Source organism: Crocodylus porosus, unplaced genomic scaffold (assembly GCF_001723895.1).
Source record: "Crocodylus porosus isolate Cpor-Errol unplaced genomic scaffold, CroPor_comp1, whole genome shotgun sequence".
Classification (NCBI taxonomy): domain Eukaryota; kingdom Metazoa; phylum Chordata; order Crocodylia; family Crocodylidae; genus Crocodylus; species Crocodylus porosus.
The window spans coordinates 108,792,372-108,813,344 of NW_017728931.1; the positions used below are offsets into that span (position 1 = coordinate 108,792,372).

General features: G+C 41.1%; 1 protein-coding gene across 2 annotated transcripts in view; it reads left to right on the forward strand.

Annotated features, from left to right (window-relative positions):
* Positions 1 to 3,663: 3,663 nt before the first annotated feature.
* The window catches only part of HDAC10 (histone deacetylase 10), a 24,956-nt gene continuing 7,646 nt past the window's right edge, over positions 3,664 to 20,973 (forward strand). The window contains exons 1-16 of one of the 2 annotated variants that reach the window (XM_019543472.1): positions 3,664 to 3,716; positions 4,293 to 4,359; positions 5,324 to 5,458; positions 6,596 to 6,692; positions 7,502 to 7,599; positions 7,672 to 7,776; positions 7,962 to 8,030; positions 8,610 to 8,736; positions 9,494 to 9,559; positions 9,925 to 9,984; positions 10,330 to 10,419; positions 11,842 to 11,948; positions 14,038 to 14,105; positions 15,744 to 16,032; positions 16,650 to 16,740; positions 19,374 to 19,459. In XM_019543472.1, coding sequence (XP_019399017.1) covers positions 4,295 to 4,359; positions 5,324 to 5,458; positions 6,596 to 6,692; positions 7,502 to 7,599; positions 7,672 to 7,776; positions 7,962 to 8,030; positions 8,610 to 8,736; positions 9,494 to 9,559; positions 9,925 to 9,984; positions 10,330 to 10,419; positions 11,842 to 11,948; positions 14,038 to 14,105; positions 15,744 to 16,032; positions 16,650 to 16,740; positions 19,374 to 19,459 — 1,553 coding nt within the window. In that variant the 5' untranslated portion in view covers positions 3,664 to 3,716; positions 4,293 to 4,294. Of the gene's footprint in view, positions 3,717 to 4,292; positions 4,360 to 4,386; positions 4,406 to 5,323; positions 5,459 to 6,595; positions 6,693 to 7,501; positions 7,600 to 7,671; positions 7,777 to 7,961; positions 8,031 to 8,609; positions 8,737 to 9,493; positions 9,560 to 9,924; positions 9,985 to 10,329; positions 10,420 to 11,841; positions 11,949 to 14,037; positions 14,106 to 15,743; positions 16,033 to 16,649; positions 16,741 to 19,373; positions 19,460 to 20,973 lie in introns of those variants that run through there. The other variant, XM_019543473.1, reaches the window with a different exon arrangement.

A 20,973-nucleotide genomic window follows, 5' to 3' on the forward strand; every position in this document is an offset into this window, starting at 1 on the left:
CCTTTGTATCCAGCATACTGTAACTGAAGAAACATCGGAGACTCCACTCCTCGACTGCCTCTCATTGTAGCTTAGACAGCATAGCTACGCTCACTATACTTGTATTTACTGCAGCTTTGTTCCAACCGGCCTCCCCTCTTATTCATAAGAGGGTAAGGCCAGGTGAGTGAATAAAATCTTTTTATTTTATCCCATATCTACTCTGTAATAACTTCTATTACTAACATCCCATCTAAATGAGCCGTTGACCAGTTCTGGGACTACGGAGCTGGCACCCGCACCTAGCTTTGGACTAGCTCCACTGTTGGAACGCAAGGGCTGGCTCTGGAACCTCGTGAACCAACGGACACCCTATAAATTAAGGAACATTAACAACTTACTCTAAGTCGTCTACGTGTGCCAACTCGGCGAACCTCGAGGGTGGCTATAAAACTACCTCCAATCCCGCCCCACAAACCACGCGCTTGCACAGCTCCGTAAAGCCCGCGGCTCCCCTAAGCGGTGCCGGAACCGCTAGCCCGGCATTCCGCCACATTTTCTACAGGGCAAGAAATAACATGATAGATCTTTACCATGGCCAAGAGCACCTAAGCTAAAACTACATTAATGGTCACTGATTTGTTAATCCCCTATTTCTTCACTTTTAGATATAAAATGTTAAAAAAATTAAAATCCTGACTATGTTTAGCAAGTATTCAATTTGCCTTCCCTCTCCTTACCATAGGTCCCTGTCACTTTTTATTTACTTATGGTTATATCCTGAAATAGACCCTCACAAAGATCATATAGGACTGGGGTTTTAGATTGTGAGGTCTTAATGTGAGGATTGTCTTCTGCCCACAAACAGGGCCGCACTACTGCTTGAGGCCTCTGACCATTCCTGCAACGTAAGCAACAATGAGCGCAAAATACAGCTCTCTAAGCTTCTAAGGCTCCCAAGTTATAGAACCATTTTCCTGTCCACACTAGTAATAACTAGGGACCTACCCAAATTACGAGTGCGTGGATTTTGTGGAAATTGTGAAATGTCCAGAAAAAGCACCTGGTCTCGTGATCTGCCCATGAAACTGGCTGGCTGCCTCCTTGAGTTGGGTAGACCCCTAGTACTAACTAAATCTTTAAAAACTGTTTTAACATAGCTTCCCCTATCTAGATTAGAGCTGCACACTAGAAAGTTCATTCTTGTAGTGTCTTCATTTGGTCCTAATGTGAATTCTTCTTCATCATGTCTCAGTCCAACCTTTCTAAATGATCTGTTCCCAAAATTCTGCACTGGTCACTGCTTCTGGTGTTGGTGTTGCCAGCTCTTGTGGGGTGCATTGTGGTGCTACAAGGCATCTCAGGAGATGATCCATGGGTGGCTTCTCCTGACAAACACGTTGAGCTCCAGGGTGGTGGTGGGGGGGGACCCTTTAATTAAAGCAGCATTGAGAGCCTGCAGCATCACATGTATTTAGCATCCCACACTCCAAAGCTCATTGAACAACCTTTAGTTAAAGTGCCCTTGCCACCATTTTGAAGTGCTAGGCACTGAATACACATGACCTGGAGGCTGCTGCGTGCTAATAAGTCTGAGTCTAATTAATTGGAGTCTGCTCTGACACATGCTAATTAGCAGATGCTGGAGCAAAGGTCCATCACATGCACTGGTCAGCTGAATAGAGAGACCTGTTCTCAGTCTGTTCAGGCTGACAAATGATGTATCTTTTCTAATCATTGAAATCCATATATAATGACTGTTCCTTCTGGAGCATTATGAAGAAAACTGTTTTTTAAAACTGAATAGCATCATTATAAGGCCAAATCCTATGGTTATCTTGGTATTTAAAACGCCCCTTTATGTTATTTTGAATAGGAATTTTACGGTTTCTGATAAGAGAAACAGATTATGGGGGTTTTTTTCAAATAGTTTGAAAAACAACCAGAACTTGAAATTACCTATTTTGAATCCAGCATGTATAATAGAGCAGCTGTTTAAAAAAAAAGTAGGTTGTTCAGTACTTCAGCTCATTCTGTACCATTAATTCTGTGCTGGTCTCTGGTAGTAAAAGAGTAAATATTTTAAGAACCATCAATCTTTTTATGCATACCAGCTCCCCCATGGGGGCTTCATGAGGAGGCTATTTTCAAAGCAACATTCAGAGCCAGCAGTAGATGACCTATTTTAGAAATGTCAGGGCTTTTAGAGATGTCAGTAACATCACTCATCTGATTAAGTCAATGCTAAAAGCCACCATTCAAACCTGAGGGAATTAGACTTATGATTCTCTGTAATTAAGAAGTGTTGTTTAAATACTTTCTTTTTATTTGAGGGGTGCAGAACTGCGTCTGAATTGCACACCTGCTTGTTTTGTTTTGCTATTTTATTATCACAAGTGTTTGATGAAATACCCCTGTTTTTGAACTGATACAGGACTAAAGCAGAGTCCAGCCCAAGAAAAGACATTCAAAACAGCCCCTGACAGATAACAGGCCTGATTCTCCTTTTCAGTGTAACCTATATGTATATCCACCGCAACACCTGCTTTCTATGCCATAGAGGTGTTAAAGTGGCCAGACTATAAATGAGAATCAGACTCTGGGAGGTCCCTGTGTGGTATTCATACCTGCCAACCTGAGTCTGTTAATGTGAACATTCACAGTAGCAGTATTAAGGGAATTCTGTGATGATAGCCGCTGTAACGCCCTGCAGTACAGTACACACCCCATTCACCTCTCCATCAGCCCATCCAACCTGCTAGTGCCACAGTGGTTTGGGCACTCCTAAGCCTTATGTGGGAGCCTGATAGCAATGTCTGCTGTCCCTCCATCCCACCTCTCCCCCAGCAGCAGAGATCATGGTTTTTCTGTACCCAGATGCAGAAAGAAGGAAGCTCCTTGGTGCCCTTTCTCCCTCCTCTACTCTCTGTGTGACCAGCTACACAAGTGCCTCGGAGGGCAGTGTGCAGTGAACTGCATTCCTCAGAGGAGGACAAAGTTCTTTGGCAAATGTGATATCTTTTATTAGACCAACCAAATAGATGGAAAAAATTGTTCTTTGTAAGCTTTCAGGCACAAACACCCTCAGAGGAGAAACATTTCTAAGGGGATGGGTTTAGTTTCTCATTTTTTAATCAAATCACCTCTCATAGTTCTTGTTGCTGTGATGGTGGGGATGCTTCCCTCACTGTGCTTGGAGCTGTGCAAGAGCAGCAGAGAAGGAGGCTCAGCCAGCGCCTTCTCTTTCTCCCTCCATGGTTTGCTCGCAGCTTGCTCTGGGGTGGTATTTCCTCAGTGTGGGGTAAATCACGGTGGACAGGGTGGATGCATGGGATAAGACTTCTTTGCATGCAACTCGCAGGCACACGTATGCCCTGCATCTGGTCTCTTTCTCTCTCACACACACATACACGTGCCGCATTTAGTCTCTTTCTCTCTCACACACACACACCCTGCATTGTCTCTCACACAAGTCCTGCACCTAGTCTCTCTCTCTCTCTCTCTCTCTCTCACACTCACGTCCTCCATCTAGTGTCACACACATACATACACACACACGCGCGCGCACGCACACACATCCTGCACCTAATTTCACACACGCACGCACACACCCCCCGCACCTACTTTATCGCCCCCCCGCTCCCCCGCACGTAGTCGCACAGGCACGCCCTGGCCCCGGTCACATGAGCCGGGAGAGGCACTCGGGGCCTAGCTGGCGGCGGCAGGCTGCCGCGGAGGTGAGGCGCGTCCCGCCGCCGGGGCCGGGGGCAGCGGCCTCGGAAGCCGCTTGTGTCGCGGCGCTTCAGGAGCGGGCACGCAGCGCGGCGGGACTGGCTGTGGCCTGCTGCTGTCGGGCCACAGCGGAGACGCTGGGCGCCGCCCACGCGCGCCCCGGCTAGCGCAGCAGCGTCGCGCTGAGCTCCGGGCGGACACCAGTGTCTGCTTCTAGGCCAGGCCTTTCTCTCCGGGCAGCGGTGGGGGCACGGGAGTGGTTGGCCAGCAGGGAGATCGTCTGTGTCCTGCTCTGAGGCAGGTTCAAGGTCTCCCTTTCTTGATTTTGACGCCCAGAGCAGGGGATCCTGGCCTTGGCAACCTGCTGCTGGGCTGTTCCTTATCCAGTCTGTTTGGCAGCATCGATTTGTCCAAAGTTTGTGGGCTGGACAGGTGAACAAATGAAAAACTGAATAATGTGTCTGCTCTGTGTGTGTGTCCTCGTCCCCCTGCCCTGCCAGTGGTGTATTTTTGTAATTTTTGTTTCCAGCCTGAAATATGCACAAACACGTCTTGGGTTCTCCCTCTCGCTTTGCTTACAGCCATGGCCTCAGGAACTGCTCTGATTTACGACAGTGAAATGACCCGTCATAGGCTACTGTGGGAGGAGTAAGTCTGTGTCCATAAACTGATACTAGCATTTCTGAACAGAGAGGTACCCGATAAAAGTGTGTTTCCTTACTTAGCCCCAGTGAAGGAAGAAAATCTTCATTGCCTTCTGGTTGCAATCTTAATGAACAAAAAACACTTCTCACTTCTTCTTTACACAGATGATTTTTATTCCCAGTATAGCAGTATGTACACCTGGGCTAGCTGAAGGCCTAAATCCAAGAAGATGCTTAAGACTGTTATTTTCTTAACTACTCGAGCTGTCTCACCAGTAACGTGCTTAGCACTAAGTATTGAAAATAGTTATGTACCCACAGAGTTGCTAAAGGGCGAGTTTGAACCCTGTAGCATATCTGCCTAACTAGGTTTCCCATAGTCCGCATCTCCCCTTTGTCTCATTATTCATCCAAGTCTAGGGTAACGGTGTTTTAATTAAGATCCATTGCTGTTCCCCCTAGATATAGTTAGCTACTCATTCATCAAATGTTGGGTGGCTGAATATAAGCTTGTAAGCATAGGCCAGTTTTCCATTTTGTGGATTGATTTGTCATGGGGAGGCTTAGAAAAGGTTTATGATTTAGCTAGAAATCACATTGTAACCTCCATTTTTTTTCTTTGACTTTCTGTTTAGTTATCACTAATCTTGTTTGACATTTGAGAACTGCTGCTGTTTATGTTAGGAAGCTATCCCTACTTTTAGTATAATTGCAGCTATCTTTGTGGGTTTTATTCCCTGTTTCTTTAAAGAACCATATAAAATCCCTTTTACTTGAACCTCGCTATAACTAAAATATATATGGCAGCCCCAGACCTAATTCTGGAAAGTTTTCAAAGATTTATTTTCTATGTCCATACAAGAAAAATGAACCTGTTTACTTAGAGTGGCAAATCTAAATAACCTGAAGAATGTGAATAAGCCTTGATGATATTATATTATATGCATAATATTATTATCTGTGTTTAGTCCTATCTGTGAAATTGAAGTGCCGGAAAGATTGACATCCTCCTATGAGCAACTTAAACATCGTGGTCCTGTGCAAAGATGTATGCATGTACCAATCAGAGAAGGAAATGAAGAAGAAATCATGTTGGTTCACAGGTTTGATATCTTTTGTCACTCTTCATCTTAATTCATTGAAAAATAGGCCCCTATAACCTCAGCTCCTCATCAGAGTTATATACAGATCTATTTTTATTGCTTTTTTAAAAGAAACAAAAGGCAAGTTTTCTTTTGCCCAGATCAGGCAATGGCTTGCTTTGTAACCTGGAATAAATTATGTACCCACTTCATACTCCAGTTTCCCCAACTGTGAAACAGATGATAATGCTTAATTCCTTTTAAAACGCTTTTGAGATTTACTGATAAATAGCACCATAATTCCATATGCAAAAAGGTAAAATTTTTAACACAAACAGTTGCCTTTGTTTGTTTGTTTGTTTGTTTGTTTTTTTTTACTGTCTTTTAGGCTCTAACCCCTTAGTTCCTGTTATTCCTTTCATTTTATGCTATTATTTTGCATCATCCCTATAAGGCTGCTGCCATCACTGATTGCATCTCTTAACTGGAGTGGGAATCCAGTTTGTCACGTGACCACACAGAGGCATAAGCAGGGGTTAAGCTGCATCTCATCCTAAAGAATAGTTTGGAGTGGAGAACAAGTTTAAGTGGGCTGCCACTCTCTTGCAGTTGGATAGGAAGTATATGGAAAGGGCCACAAAACAGCATGCTGATTTTCAGTGCCCCGGCCAGCACTGAGAAGCTAGCATGGATATGGAAATGATATGCACCCAGTACAGGCCTGATTGAAGTGACGCACTCTATGAAACAAAGTGAGTGTGAGGGAACAAAATGATTCAGTCACACTGAGTCCCTGACCTCTTCTTGGCATCTGCTTTTTTGTTTTGTTTTAAAAACAAAGTGTCTCTTGCACTGCTCTTCTTGCTCATATCTAGATCCCTTAGGAAATGGGCTGATAGTAGTACCAGAGCTGAGTAATTGTGTTGATATTTCATGCTTATGGAAAAAAGGATTGGCAAGCCTTGGTGTAGCCCCAAAACATCTTAAATGTTATGCCTCTTCATTGGATCGTGGGATTGTTGCCCCTGAAACATGTAAACGGTGTTCAGGAAAAGTACCCGTTATGGTTACTGTGTTTCTGTTTTCAGATCTTTTGTAGTAACAGGGGCACTTCAGGCTACACCTGAGTCCATTTAATCCACCTTCTCTCTTTTTTAGTTCAGAATACTTACAAATTGTAAAGAGTACACAAAAAATGGCTGAAGAAGAACTCCGAAGAGTCTCTGAAAATTATGATGCTGTTTACTTTCACCCGGTGTGTAGCCCTAGCTGTTTACCGGTGTGGACCTGGTTGTTTCCCCTGTTCAGATTATAAGCATTTGTATTACTGCATTCGAAGCTCATTTGCATAGGCAGAAGGAAGAGTACCAACTTGTTTATTTTTGAAGTTTGTTTCAAAAGGGACTTAGTGTAGCAATTTAAATTGCTGATACTCAAATTTTACTGGTACTGCTTTGCTAGCACCTCCCTGTGGTGCACACGGAGTCCCTCTGCAGTGGGTCTGCCTGTGCACCATTTATGGTGCACTGTTGCAAGATCATTAAATAAAAGTCTCTTATTTTCAAATAATGAGTATACAGTGGCAGAGCTTAACCTGCAGTAGGAATCTTGGTAAACTTTTCTGATTTGTACGCAGTTACAAATCTCAGCCAAATAATTTATCACAGACTTCTGCATTTAATGCATATAGAAGCAATGTGCTAATTAGAAGCCTTTATTTTTAAAGATAAAGTGCATCTCTATTTTTAAAGATATACCATATCATTCCATTAAACCATAAGAAAGGCTTGTTATTCTTTTAATTAATCCCATAATTTATAGGTTCTGTATAGGATATTTATCAGATCAAATATCCTTGTAATGTAAGCACAAATATTTTAAATGAAAGTCACATTAATCACATTGTCAAATTCAACTTTCAGTAAGTGTATTCAGCTCTACTAACTTCAGTTTAGTACAGCCAGTTTGGATTATTCATTGTGCTAGTACAAAACATGTCAGTTTTACGTTTAGTTTAAACAGCATTTTGGGTTACTAATTAACTGTGAGATTTTTCTTCCTCAGGACACTTATCACTGTGCCAAGCTAGCAGTAGGAGCAAGTTTGCAACTGGTGGACTCTGTGATGTCAGGAAAAGTATGCAATGGAATAGCATTAGTAAGGTAATGGAGGAGCTTGAAACAATCTGCTTTTCAATGTGTTTCATTCATAGTAACTTTGTGAACCTGTTTTAGGCCTCCAGGTCATCACAGCCAGAGAGCTGCAGCTAATGGGTTCTGCATCTTCAACAACGTTGCTATTGCCGCAGAATATGCAAAAAGAAAATATGGTCTACAGAGGTTAGTGTAGATTTATCTCTGGCACAGGTTTTCAAAGGCATATATGGCATTAGATACCTCAATCTCATTGAAAATCTATGGATAGTGAGGTGCCTTTTGTGCCTAACAATCTCTTCTGTTTGTTTGTAGTTATTGGGGTGCTGTGCTTTTTTTGACTCGGTATTTTCTGTTATTGATTCACTCAGAATTCTAATCGTAGACTGGGATATACACCACGGACAAGGGACTCAGTATATATTTGAAGAGGATCCCAGGTTTGTTAAATAATGTTCACCTCTCTATAAGATAAAACCCTTCTTATTTTGGAAATGGAAATTCTTACAAAATGCCTGTCATTCTTCAGCCATACAGTAGAGTAACAAAATTCTTTTTTGTTGACTTTTTAAATATTTTTTGTTTGATTAAATAATGACAACTGCATATGGTAGCAAAAGGGAACAAGAAGCTGGAAGAATAACTGACACAATATCAATATTATGGCTATCTTTGATAGAAAGATTTCTCTGTACCATTATCCAAATTTTCACTGAACACTAAAATATATGTGGCTTCTTAAAAATGATAGACACTGAATTGGATGCTGTAAGGTCTATCTTCTGAAAATGTTTTGTCTTTGGCCATAAAATAATCCATGCTAGAAACTTAGAGTACAAGTACCCTAGCTGAATTTCACTAGGACAATAGCATAGCATTTCAAATTGTTCAGAAATAAGTATGGTTAAATATTCTATTTAAAACCTGTACCAAGAGTCAGAGAGGGCAGATGTGAAAATAGCTAAGTGTCATCTTTGACAATTTCTGTTGAAGTCAGGTTGATTTATTCTTTCTTTCAGTGTTCTCTATTTTTCCTGGCATCGCTATGAACATCAGCAATTCTGGCCAATGCTCAGAGAATCTGATTATGATGCTATTGGTCGGGGTAAAGGAAAAGGATTCAATATAAATGTTCCTTGGAATAAGGTAAAACTTGCTTGATAGTGTAATAGGGTGAATCTAGTAGCTTTAGCATGAATTCAGGGCAATGCTTTTTATTGGAACTGACCTGATGACTTGATTATGTGGCAGAGGTGACACCTGGTATACTGTTTTTGGTGTCTCCTGAGAAAATATGATTTCCAATCTGATGATATAAAGACATGTCATTGATTCAGACTTCCTGCTTCTTCTACCTGTATGCTGCCTACTTAGATTCTGCTTTAATTATGGTTTAAGCACTGAATTAAGTCCAGTCCTACTCGGCAAAGAACCTAAGCTCGTGCTTAAAATCCCTTGAGGTTGGTGAATGAGTACTTTCCTGAATAGCAATGGAATACTGGAAAAGGATCTTGCAGTCTAAGGTGGCAGTTGGCAACCTTTTCAGACTGTGGACCAGAATGATCCAGCTTGGGTCAAAGGGGCAGGTCCACTGCCTCTTTTTCCCACTGTGTCACAGGAGAAGTTCCCCCTGCCACTGATTTCCACCCCCCCCCGCTGCTTTTCCTTGCCATCTCATGGAAAACATCCTTGCCATGAAAGCCCTCTCCCTGCCAAAACCCCACATCTGCAAGCCAGATCCAGTGAGTCCATGCGATGCAGGTTGCCAACCCCTGATCTAAAACTCCAGCGATGGATTTAATGATTTGTCCTATCTTTTAGTAAGAATCTGTTAAAACATAGAAAATACGTAGTTTACTCGGGGGAGAAAAAGGCATTAATTTCCCATTCATTCTTTTTGCAGACTGGGATGGGAAATTCAGACTATTTAGCTGCATTTTTCCATGTGTTACTTCCTTTGGCTTTTGAGGTAATGTGTCTGCTTTAAACCCTTGAATTTCCTAAGTGCCTTTTAAAGTGGTAAAAGAGATATGGGTGTAGAAAAGTGGCACTTATTTCTAATGCAGTTGATACATTATTTCTGTGGGAACTGTTCTGCTGCATGAATAATGGCCTGACCTACCAAGTGGTTGGGGTTTTTTTAAATATTCAGTATAAAGGTCTGTAAGTTTTCCAGGTAGAAAGTAAAATCCATTCCTGCAGTCTTTACTTAGGAAAAGTTGTTGTGTGTGTAGGTAAACTGGGTGGCAGGCTTGGGCCCATAAGCCACAAAGCTATAGATGGGTCCCAGAACTATAAAGATGAGAGAGAGAATTATTTCTTTTTTGTTTATAGTTTGATCCAGAGCTGGTCCTTGTCTCAGCTGGGTATGATTCAGGAATTGGGGACCCTGAGGTAAGGATTCATACAGGGATTCCATGCTCTCATTCATCATTTATTTTTAAAACCTCATATTTTAAGTGTCATAATTGTCCAGCAGTTGATAGATTGTACTAGAAACAAATATAGAACTAAATGTTTCAGACCTTATCCTAATCCTTAATACTTCTAGATTAAATTAAGCCCCTCATACAGGGCAGATTCTCCTGTGTTATCTACTGTGGGGTTTCTTCAACTTCCCTCTGAAGTCTGACTGGAATTGCCTATTATTACAGGCTGAATACTGCAATACCCAGTTTTGATGTTACTAACTTTATTGACATAAATTCTGATCTGTTTCTAATGTTTTCAATTTTGTAGGGTCAAATGACTGCTACACCAGAGTGCTTTGCCCACCTAACTCATTTCCTAATGCAGTTAGCTAAGGGAAAACTGTGTGCAGTTCTAGAGGTAAAGTTTTAACACATGGCATTTTTACATGCATTTTGAATCCACAGAGGACAGATTTTTTTTTTTTATGGAGTCCCACAACCCTAGCCTGAAATTAGAAATAAAAAAAATCTCAGCAAAAGTTCTTTCCCTTAATGCAAAAATGGTAGAAATTTTACAGTGCTTTTACAAGCTAAAATAATGAATCTCGTACTGACAGTTTGCGATCTATATATTTATGATGGAGCAGAAATGTATATGAAGATTTCATAGGTTGATTAAATATTGCACATAGGTTCCACATAGGTTGCTTGTGCTCAGCTGGACAACTGGTCTGGACCATATCAAATCCATTAAGAGTTACTGGTGAATTATTTGCATTACAAAAGTTGTTGCAAGCTCTTGCCCCAGATGAATTTTTAAATATGTTAGCTTAAGTATTAGTCCTGTAATAGAGCCCTTACTGATTTCGCTTTTTTATTTAAAAAAAATTTAAAAAAGCAAGGTAAATTAGTGCTGGGGGAGGCTTACCCTCCTGCAGGCGCTGTGGAAAATAACAGTGCTGCCTTCTAAAGACATCTCCCACCAAAATGACCTAGTGAAGGAGATTTGTCATGTACAGATGTGGGAATGGGGAGTCTGTCCAGGAGCAGAGAGTCTCAGGCAGTGCTGTGGCCCATAACAAAGCCCAGGGAACCTTCTGTAACCTAGCACTAGAATTCTATCTAAGGACTTGTCCGCACAAGAAAATTTACTGTTGTTACAATGCCAATATAAAAACATGACTAAATTTTATGCTGGTATATCTCCCTGTGTAATCGCTCTTATTTTGAATGACAGTAATCTTTTTCATGTAAATACTTCTGTTGTTTTGAAGAAAAGTAACTATGCAGGGGGATGCAACAATTTAACTATAGCAGTCATTCTGCTGTTGCAATGCTGATAAATACCCCGTATAGATTAATCCCAAATTAATGCCAGTCATCTCACCAGCCATATGAACATCTGAAGATTAAGGAAGTAAAAAGGCCAGGCAAAATCTTTTTGAACTGTGTGGTCTATATTCTGCTGGTTAGTGCCGTAGCACAATATCTTGCCCTTAGTTGCAATGTTTGCTCGGCTGGGTTACATTTTTGAAAATCAGTCATATCTGCACCATGTTGCACAGTGATGGAATTTTAATACATTGTCTATGACTAATTATTTTCATGCTGAATATTGTTGATTTTTGAAATTTTACCTTACTATTTATTTTTGTGTTGCTGTCTTTTTACTTGACATATGGATAGGTCTGTATATGTAACATGTATTTCAAAAGGCGTATGTAGACCTTTTTAGCCAATATGTTTCCTACGAATGTAATAAAATTTCAATTTTTTTTTTCATGTAGATTTAATAAGTATTTGTTTTTGCAGTATACAAAGCATAGCTTCATTTTCTCAGGGTGGGTACCATTTGAAGTCATTATCTGATTCAGTGTTCATGACTGTAAAATCTCTGCTTGGAGACCCTATACCCCAACTGTCTGGAGAAATGGTACCATGCATAAGGTATGGATAAAGAACTATTTTTCTGCATGTAATGTTTTGTCTGTTCTTACTAAGATGGAAAGACATGGAATCTGAGCTATCTGAGGGTGATATTAAAATCAAATTTAGAAGCCTTTTACAGTACTCCTGTTCTTTTGTCTCTTCAAATAGGTGGGGGAAAAAGAACTCCTTTAAAACTTATGCATAGAAAGTAGAATGTTTGATTTAATGTAATCCTGATGAACAAATATAATTAAACAGTATGACAGTAGTGATGATTAAGCTAAGGTGCTTGTGTACACGTTTTAAAATTTAAGTACAGGAATTGTTCTATTAGGCATATAAATAATCTTATTAAAGTTAGATATGTGCCTAAAATACTTTGCTTTTCTCCAAGCCTTAAAATGCTGCTAGACTGTTTTACTTTTTTGTTTCTGATCATTCTCACTCCAAAGAGATCACCTCATTTCTGTCTTTGTTTTTCTTTTAGAGTTTATTTCAAATTAAAATTTTATGTACTTGGGAAGAGAGTTTTGGGGGTTGGTTTGTTTGTTTGTTTGGTTTTTACTATCTCTGTCCTTTAGACCTCTTCCCTGTTGATGTTTACCTCAGTTCAGGTTAGATTCATAGTACTTAGAATGACAATTCCAGAAAATACCAAGCAGTGGTTGATGAGCTGTGTATATGAAAACATGCTTATGTTATTGTTACCTTATCTTTTCTTTTCCCCCTTACAACAATTTAGTTGTTTTGTTCACTTGCTGCATCTTGTCCTAGCTTTAAACTATAACATTTGGGGGCAGATCTCTTTTTGTTAACTTAGTATTTATGCAAGAGTCAGGGCAGTGGGTTCCTGACTAGGATCCCCAGTTGCTTCTGCAAAACAGTATAAATAGTATGGAAAAAAGACATACTATATTTACCTAAATCCAAAATGACTCCCTCAGTAATTAAATTATGTACATGGAAAAATTATAAATTTGTCCATAATTTTCCATGTATACAACTTCATTATTGGAGGATCATCTTAAATTTCCCCCTTCCCCCCTACTACAATAAGGAAAATAGTAGAAGGGGGTCAGATGGTGAGGAAGGTAGTTTTTTTTGGGGGGGGGGAGGGGCGGAAGGTGATAAAGGGCAGGTGATGTGGAAGGCTACAGTGGGGGCAGAAAATGAAGGGAAGGATGGCCTGAGGCTATAGGAAGGAAAGCCAGGGGTGCACAGGTGGTGGGTGAGCTGTGTGCACAGGTGGTGGGGCAAGCAGCTGCGACTCCAATCCTGAGCCAGGGCCACAGCTGCTGCCAGCAACCCTACCACCTTGTAGTCAATTCAAAGACAAGGGGCTTTTTACCCCATGTTAAATGGGGGTGGGGGGAAGAACTAGTCTTGGAATCAAGTAAATACAGTATTACTTTCAACCCAGTGAAGTAACAAAGAACATACCAGTATTTTTTTTGGCTCCAGTTCTGCTTTGGATCTCCTTGAGCAGACCTTTGTGCTTATTGAGAGCTCCCTTGACTTAAAAAGGTTCCATTTGGTTCTCCTTGTAAGGTACTGAACAAATTGACAGTGATGTGTTCAAACTGTTTCCTCTTATTGACACTTGAAAGTGTCCCAGTAACAGGCCCACTGACCTTCCTCCTCTTTGTTTTTCTGGTCAGGATTTCTTGAGCAGTGTCTTAGGGCTCCTATACATGTGCTTGAGGATGCTCTGTAATTATGTGCTGTGATTACAGTGCGTTGGAGCAGAGTCTGCTCAAGTGTGGAAATTACCGCACTCCAGCAGACTCCAACATCATGTGTAACAGCATCCCTGCACTGAAAAAATGGTGGTGGGGGCACTTTAACAAAAGTTAAAAGTTGAGTTCAAACTGCTACAGTTCCTGGTGCATGTGCAGACAGTAACAAAAGCATGTTTGGTGAGCTTTAGTTAAAGTGCCCCTGCCACCATTTTTCAGTGCAGGCATGCTGATCCACATGACTCTCCCCCACTGCCTCCTGGGGGACATGTACATAAACCTTCTTTTCCACCCCCCCACCCCCCCCATCAGACCAGTAACCATTCCTGTACTTTTATCTGAACTGGTGATTTTGATCATTTCTCTTTTAGTGCTGTTGAGTCTATACAAAATGTGAGAGCTGCACATAAAACCTACTGGAAGTGTTTGATACAAGAAGGTAATTACTGTTCTGTTCTTCTTGGGTGAGTGATTAAACTGGATACACACCTGAAAGGCTGGAAAACTAGAAGGATAGCATCCCTAGATTCAGAAAACTTACCTACTTCCCTAGAACATCAAATTAGTTGTCTTATTTTGACATAGCAACATTGACTTCTGATTGAGGTTGTTAATACCAGATCAGAATCTGGCCCTTATTGTTTCAAAAGTGCTTTGACATCCTGTGTTGGAGGTGCTAGCATGTGTAATAGGAAGTAAAGATGCTAGGTGGCCCCAGGCGTGCAAAGAATTAACCTCATTTCAGCATCCTACTCTATCTGCACAGTTTTTCAAAGTAGCTGTTTGGGAAGCACCTTTCTGAGGGCATGGTTTCAAATGTAGCATCTTAGGACTGGATTAAGTCCTGTGTTAAAGAATACTGTGCATTTCTTTCTGCCTTACATTGATTTTTTTTTTTCCTTCTTACAAGTATTAGCTGTATTTCTTGAGTAAAAGACCCTACTACTACTACTACAGCTGTTTTTTCCTATCACTAATTTACTGTACTAAATGGTATCTATCTTGAAAATGTTTGTTTATTCTGTATTGCTTATTTTGTTGACTTGACTGTCATCTGCTACTGCTAATTGTTTGGGTTGTAAGCATTTTAACTAAGATTAAGGAAAAGCATCATATATAGGATTTTAATCTCTTATTCAAGTTATTCAACCATAAACTACAGTTTTGGGCATACATTTTATGTACCGAATTAAAATATATATATATTTATACATATAACTTTTATGTACATAAGTTGTGAATTCAGCCCAGTTAAAATAAATATTAATAGGATTGGGTCAGAGTAAAGAACAGTATTCGTCACTCAAGTAAGAGTGCTAGAAACATCTATTTATTCATTTTGAGATTAAGTGAAGGTTGAAACTGTGTGTTAGGATAATTTATGACATCCACCAGTTGAAGACAATACAGTAACACTGGGTGCATCTACACGTGTGCTGTATTGTGGAGTTGACTAATTAGCTCTGCAGTAAAGCATCACCACCTACACATATGCCAGTATTAAGGGGCAGTAAATAAATTAACTCTGCCACAAGACAGTACTGTCAGGGATAGTACTATCCTACAGTGGAGTACTTAACTTCACTGAAACGCACATGTAGATGGCAACATGGGCTGGCTGAGGCACAAGGGTGGTAAAATATAGGGTCTGCCTGCCACCTAGCCCCACACTTTAGCACCCTGGTGCCCCAGCCATCCCCTCCACTGCCTAATGCCGCCACCTGGAACCCGGGGTTAACCCCCCGCTCTGCTAGCCCAGGGCTGCTCTGCTCGAGTTCAAACTGCTACAGTGTCAGGTGCATGTGCACACACTGCCTCTGGCGCAGCTGGCTCCAGCTCAAACAGAGTTGGAGTTTATCAGATCACATTCGTTGCACATGTAGATGCACCCAACTAAATATCACATCTGAAAATCTGTTGCCTGGGCAAATTGAAATTAGCACCTGAATATATTTCCACAACTAAATGAACACCACTCTGATTTAACAAATTCAATAAAGTAGAAATATGGTAAATATATTTGGTGCTTGCATTTTTATGATACTTGTGAAATGAAAATGCTTTTTGCTTTCACTAGATATAGGACTGTTACAAGATCTCAGCACCAAATCTCACTCAGTGGTGGAGCCTGAGCTGCTGCAGTCCAGTGTGCATCCTACAGCAGAACAAGCAGTTGGGAAGAGTTATAGTGATGAAGCCATCAAAACAGAGAGGTTTTTGAAGTCACACATGAAAAAAATTCTGTCTCCAGTGCCTCCTGTTAAAACATCAGCAGCAATTGTATCTACAGGTGCTGAAAATTTGCTCCCAATTTCTGTTCAAGTGGAGAAGGAAATGGATACAAAAAACTGTAAAGCCCTCATCAGGTTTGTCTGATTTTATTTTTCTGTCAGTAATTATGAGGAGAGGCTTTGTATAGTGATTTGACCACAGATTTTTGTCTTCTACTATTAGCTTTGTTATTGCCTCCCTGGACTTGATGTTACTTTTAACCTCTGTCTTACCTTCCCAGATAAAAAATGAGAATGAAATCTGCTTATGTGACACTTCAAAACTCTTTGTAAAGCTGTTCGGAATATTTTTAACAAAATGCTGTTTTATCAAATCCAGACCATGTAGTGCAGATATACTAATTTTGATAAAGGTTTCTTAAGATTCAGGCTCTTTGGACACTTTTGACCATAAAAAAAGAGATGGATCTGAATTGAAAACTGAAGCTTTTAGATGTGAAAGAGGTGGGGGTTTTAAAATACATTTTTTGTTTTGTAAAGACATTCAGAAGCTTTTACTTATGTTCTAGTATGTAGGGGGAAGACAGCTCTAGCTTTTTGAGGGTGATTGTTGTGAAATAGACACACAATGGATTACTAACACCGAGTAATTAGCATTCCTATTCATATAATTTTACTGTTCAGAGGATATTCTTAACCTTGATTTGTCACTAAGTCTTTAGTAGTTTTAATTTTGTAATTTTATTTTACAGCAGGTTTTATTCAGAGGGTGTGAAAGAGAACGAGGCTTTAATTCCTTTCGGGAATATGTTGGCTGTCCTAGATAAAATACTTAGGAAGGAGGTAATACAAATTGCCTTGGCTGGTTTTCTTTTTGTTTTGTTTGTTTCCTTATTTACTAGAGTAATAGATTACAGAAGGCATTTTCTGTATTGTCTTTGGGCAAATAATGAGGGAGTAAGAATATTCTCTTATACATCAGCATTACTCAAATCCATTATTCCAGCAAGAGAAGTGCGGAAAATTATCCATTTTAGATGTTTCGTGAAAAGCAGAGTGAGGAGAAGCTAGAGCCATGGCCATGCAATATCCTGTGAAAGTATCACAAATTTATTCATCTCCTGGTGCATCTAGGGAAACCTGAGTAGAGTTTTGTCTTTTGGTCCTATCATTGGGGTGGTGACTTTACCTTTTACTTTCAGCTGTATGCCATATATCAATTTATCCCTTAGCAGTTCTTTTTGTTTATACTTGGGCCAGGATTTAATCAACACTTGTCACTTCCTCTGTGCTTAATCTTCCAGTGATGCCATAATTCTGTTTTGTTTAAAACATCACAGAAATATTGCCATGAATATTAATGTAAGCGCTTCAATTCAGCAAAGTCATTTTATTACAGAATCAGGAAATAAGGTGGCATGGGTCTATGTTTAAACTCAAATATCATAAATATCTCCTAGCTGTGATAAGAAGACTTATGAATAACAAAGAAAGGATACGTGGGTGTAAGCTTTGTCCCAGTGGAGTTGCCACCTTTTTCCCCCTAGATAAAAATCACCTTTCTAAAGTGCAGTACTTGTCAGAAAAATGACTGTCAAAATGACCCTTTTTCTTCAACACATCTGCTTCCTGTTTTTTGGCATTCGAAACCAGATCTGCATTCTCAAGTAACAAAAGTAAATCCATTACTTCTTTTAATGTCTGCTATAATTACAGACTGGGAGAGAAAGTCAGGTGCTAAATACTGGTGAAAAAAACCAATAATCAAATGGCAAATGCTAAAAATAGACAATCTAATGAGAGAGCATATTGAGTGCCAGATTGTAGGCTAAGCTTGCTCTGCCAACAGTTGGAGAGAAGACCATATTTCTGCTGAGTGCTTAAATCACTTTAGAGCATTACAAATACATTAACCAATTAATCCTCAAACCTTGTGTAAGTATTAATATTAGCTCTCTTTAATAGATAGGGAGACGAGAAAGTAAAGTGATTTGTTCAAAGTCATGGGGATAGTGATGATTATGATCAGGGTGAATCGAGGGGAAGTGCAGTGGTTCAGCCCCTCCCACTCTTTTTTGATTCCTGTTTATCCCAAACTTTAAAACCAACTGCCATGGTAGGGAGAGTGTATGGTTGTTTTTTTTTTGGTTTTGGTTTTTTTTTGTTCAAGCAGCGCTGAGAGAGTCAGTTAACTTCATGGCTTCTTATCTCCTTGATTCCTGCTAATCTATATGCAAGTGTTAATTACACTCTCTCCTTTTTAATGATTTTGGTGTCCTGTTATTCAGGCTATCCTTTCTTCAACAATTTTGCTGTGTCTTAGCTATTCCTGATAAATGTCTCTATTCAGTGTCACAGCCCTGAAGACTGTTTTTAGTTCTAGCTAAAAGCCTAACTCAGGTGTAGAAAAGACTGATAGTGTGTATGTCTACAGATGCTATTAGCGTGCAGCGATAAACTCCAGCACATAGTGCACTGGAGCTTATTGCTCCTGGGCATGTCATTTGAACATCTGCCCAGGACCACAGCATGTTGCGCCAGGTTGGAGCAGCCTTGGCTGTCAGGGGGCCCCAGAGGAAAGCCTGGGGTTGCTCTGACTCGGCTCAGTGTGCTACATAAGGGCTGACTGGGGCACAAGTGTGTTCAGTGCAAGGCAAGCCAGCAGGCAGCTCCAGCATTGAAGCAAACTTGTGCCCTAGCCAGCTGGGTAAGCATCTACACATACTGCTTATGAAAAACCTCTGCAGTAAGTACTACCCTGTTGTGGAGTCAGTCAGTTTCCTGTGGCCTTAATGGGGTTGCATGTGTAGACATGAGATGTTTGCTGTGAAGCTGATTAATCTGCTCTATAGCAAACGTCTCATGTAGATGCATCCAGGAAAGTATCGGAAGTTCTGTCAAAATGATCAAGAAGATTAGATCATGTTTTATGAATCTGAATGAGACATATACATTTCACTAATGACACATACAGGGCTAATGACACGGTGCATCTACACACAAAGTTACGTTGTCATAGCTTGTTGCAGTGGTGACTTAGCATTGGCAGGCACAAATCATGATGCCGACTCTACGGCAGCGTAGCATCTAAAAATAATCATGCGTTGCTGGGACCGTACAGTACTGGCAGTTACTGCACAGTCATTTGCTAAAGTAAGTACCAAATGCGCAATTGTGGGCAATATGTTTTGACTATTTTAGCCTAGCTTGTTTTTCTAAAATTAATATATAATCGTAATATCTGTGCTAATTAGTGCACATTCCAATAGTTATATTTGTTTTTACTTAGATCTCAAACCAAATAATATATTGCTAGTCCTCAGTGTATTAATAAACCTTTTGGCTTCTCTTTAACTGGAGAAAACTAATATTGATTTTCCACAGCTATAGTTTTATTTGCATTTATACACGGGTGTAAACAAAGATGGGTGCAGTTGTTGTAACTTTTAAAAATTATAGAAAACTTTTATTTTTAGGTGTGCAATGGAATTGTAGAATCAGCCGTGGGTTCTCTTTGCGCTGCTGTTGCATTAAAGCACTGCACAGATTTTGGGTTACAACGGTAAGTAATATTCTTTGCATTTCATGCTTTGTAATAAAATTTTTGAAAATTGTTTACAGATTCATAAACCACAATGGGTTGCCTTTTTGCTAACATCTCATTTGCCTTTTTAACAAATAACATCCCCTCAGTGTGCACCATTACTTGTGGTTGGATGTACTGAATATTGGCAACACTGGGGGTATCTACACATGTATTTACTCCAGTCCACATTGAGCACATCCACACATGCAAGCATGTGCACTTGTAGCAGCTCAAGTAGAAGTGGTGCAAATTTGAGCCAGGGCTTTTTGCCTTGTCATGTGTGCTTGGACATGCACTTCATTGTGGTGCAAATTGTGCCACTTGGGGCAAAATAACCCTGCCTGGCTCCTCCTGGATCTGCAGCCAGGGGGAACTAGAGCCCAGGGCCAGCACCTGTGCTGTCCCCAGCAGTATAAAAAGCCACCCTGGCAAGTAGCTCGGGGCTGCCCACTCTCAGGAGCTTCTGGGGCCCAGCCAGTTGGTACCTGGGGACACTGCCCCTTGTGCCAGCTGGACTGCTTAAGCAGCTCTGAGAGTTCCCTGCACCCTCTACCCACTGCAGCAGTCTGGTGGGTGGGGGCTGCTGGCTGGCTGTGACCTGCTGTGCACCAGCAAGATCTGGATGGGGACTGCACAGCCAGTAGAGGCATCTGCCCCTCTGGGCCAGCTGCCAGTAGGCTGTGGCTGCAGAGTTGGCCTCTGTGTGGCACTACTGCCATGTGTGCTTCCTGCCTGGCCATCTGGGCAGCTATCGCCTGGAAGGTGTTCCAGGTGTGGTGGCCTGCTCTGAACGGTCAAAGCATGTCCTCCTGGCCCCATTTAGCCAGGAGGTCAGCCACGGCCATCTGGGTCCAAGGTGCCAACTCTGAGCAGGCAGGGTCCTGCCATTGGCCTCCCTAGCAAGAATTCTGGTGTTCCCTATTAGAAAACTGAAAAATCCCTGATTTAAAAAATCCCAAAGTTACTCTATAAGATACCCCCTAATCCATGTTCCTCCACAAGTAAAACAAAAGACCACAATAAAGAGAGAGAGAGAGAGACGGACACAACGATCAGTTGGACGATGTTTTATTGAGATATCTACAGTGTTAAAGCCAAGTCTGTTATCATAATAATAAAGTGAACTCTAAATACGTTTCATGAATAAATGAATATGTATTTTGCTGCCCTTCCACAGGGGGTTATGGCCCCCCAACAGGGGGCTACCACCCCAGCCCTCTGATCTGCTGCCCCACCTGGCCCCATCCCCTGCCAGCTGTTGCAACCCAATGGCTGTCCCACCCAATCTCACCCCCCACTTGCACCCACAGGGGGTCCCCCCCAATCCAATCCCAGGCACCATCACTTTTAAAGAAAAAATAGGGGAAAAAGCCTCTACTTTCCCCAGAAGCAGGGGTGGGGGGGCTCCAGGGCCTCCTGGCAGAGCCCCCAGGACAGCAGGTGGTAGGGGGGCCTGAGCCGGGGCCGCTGCGGCTGTCCCCTTGCCCTGC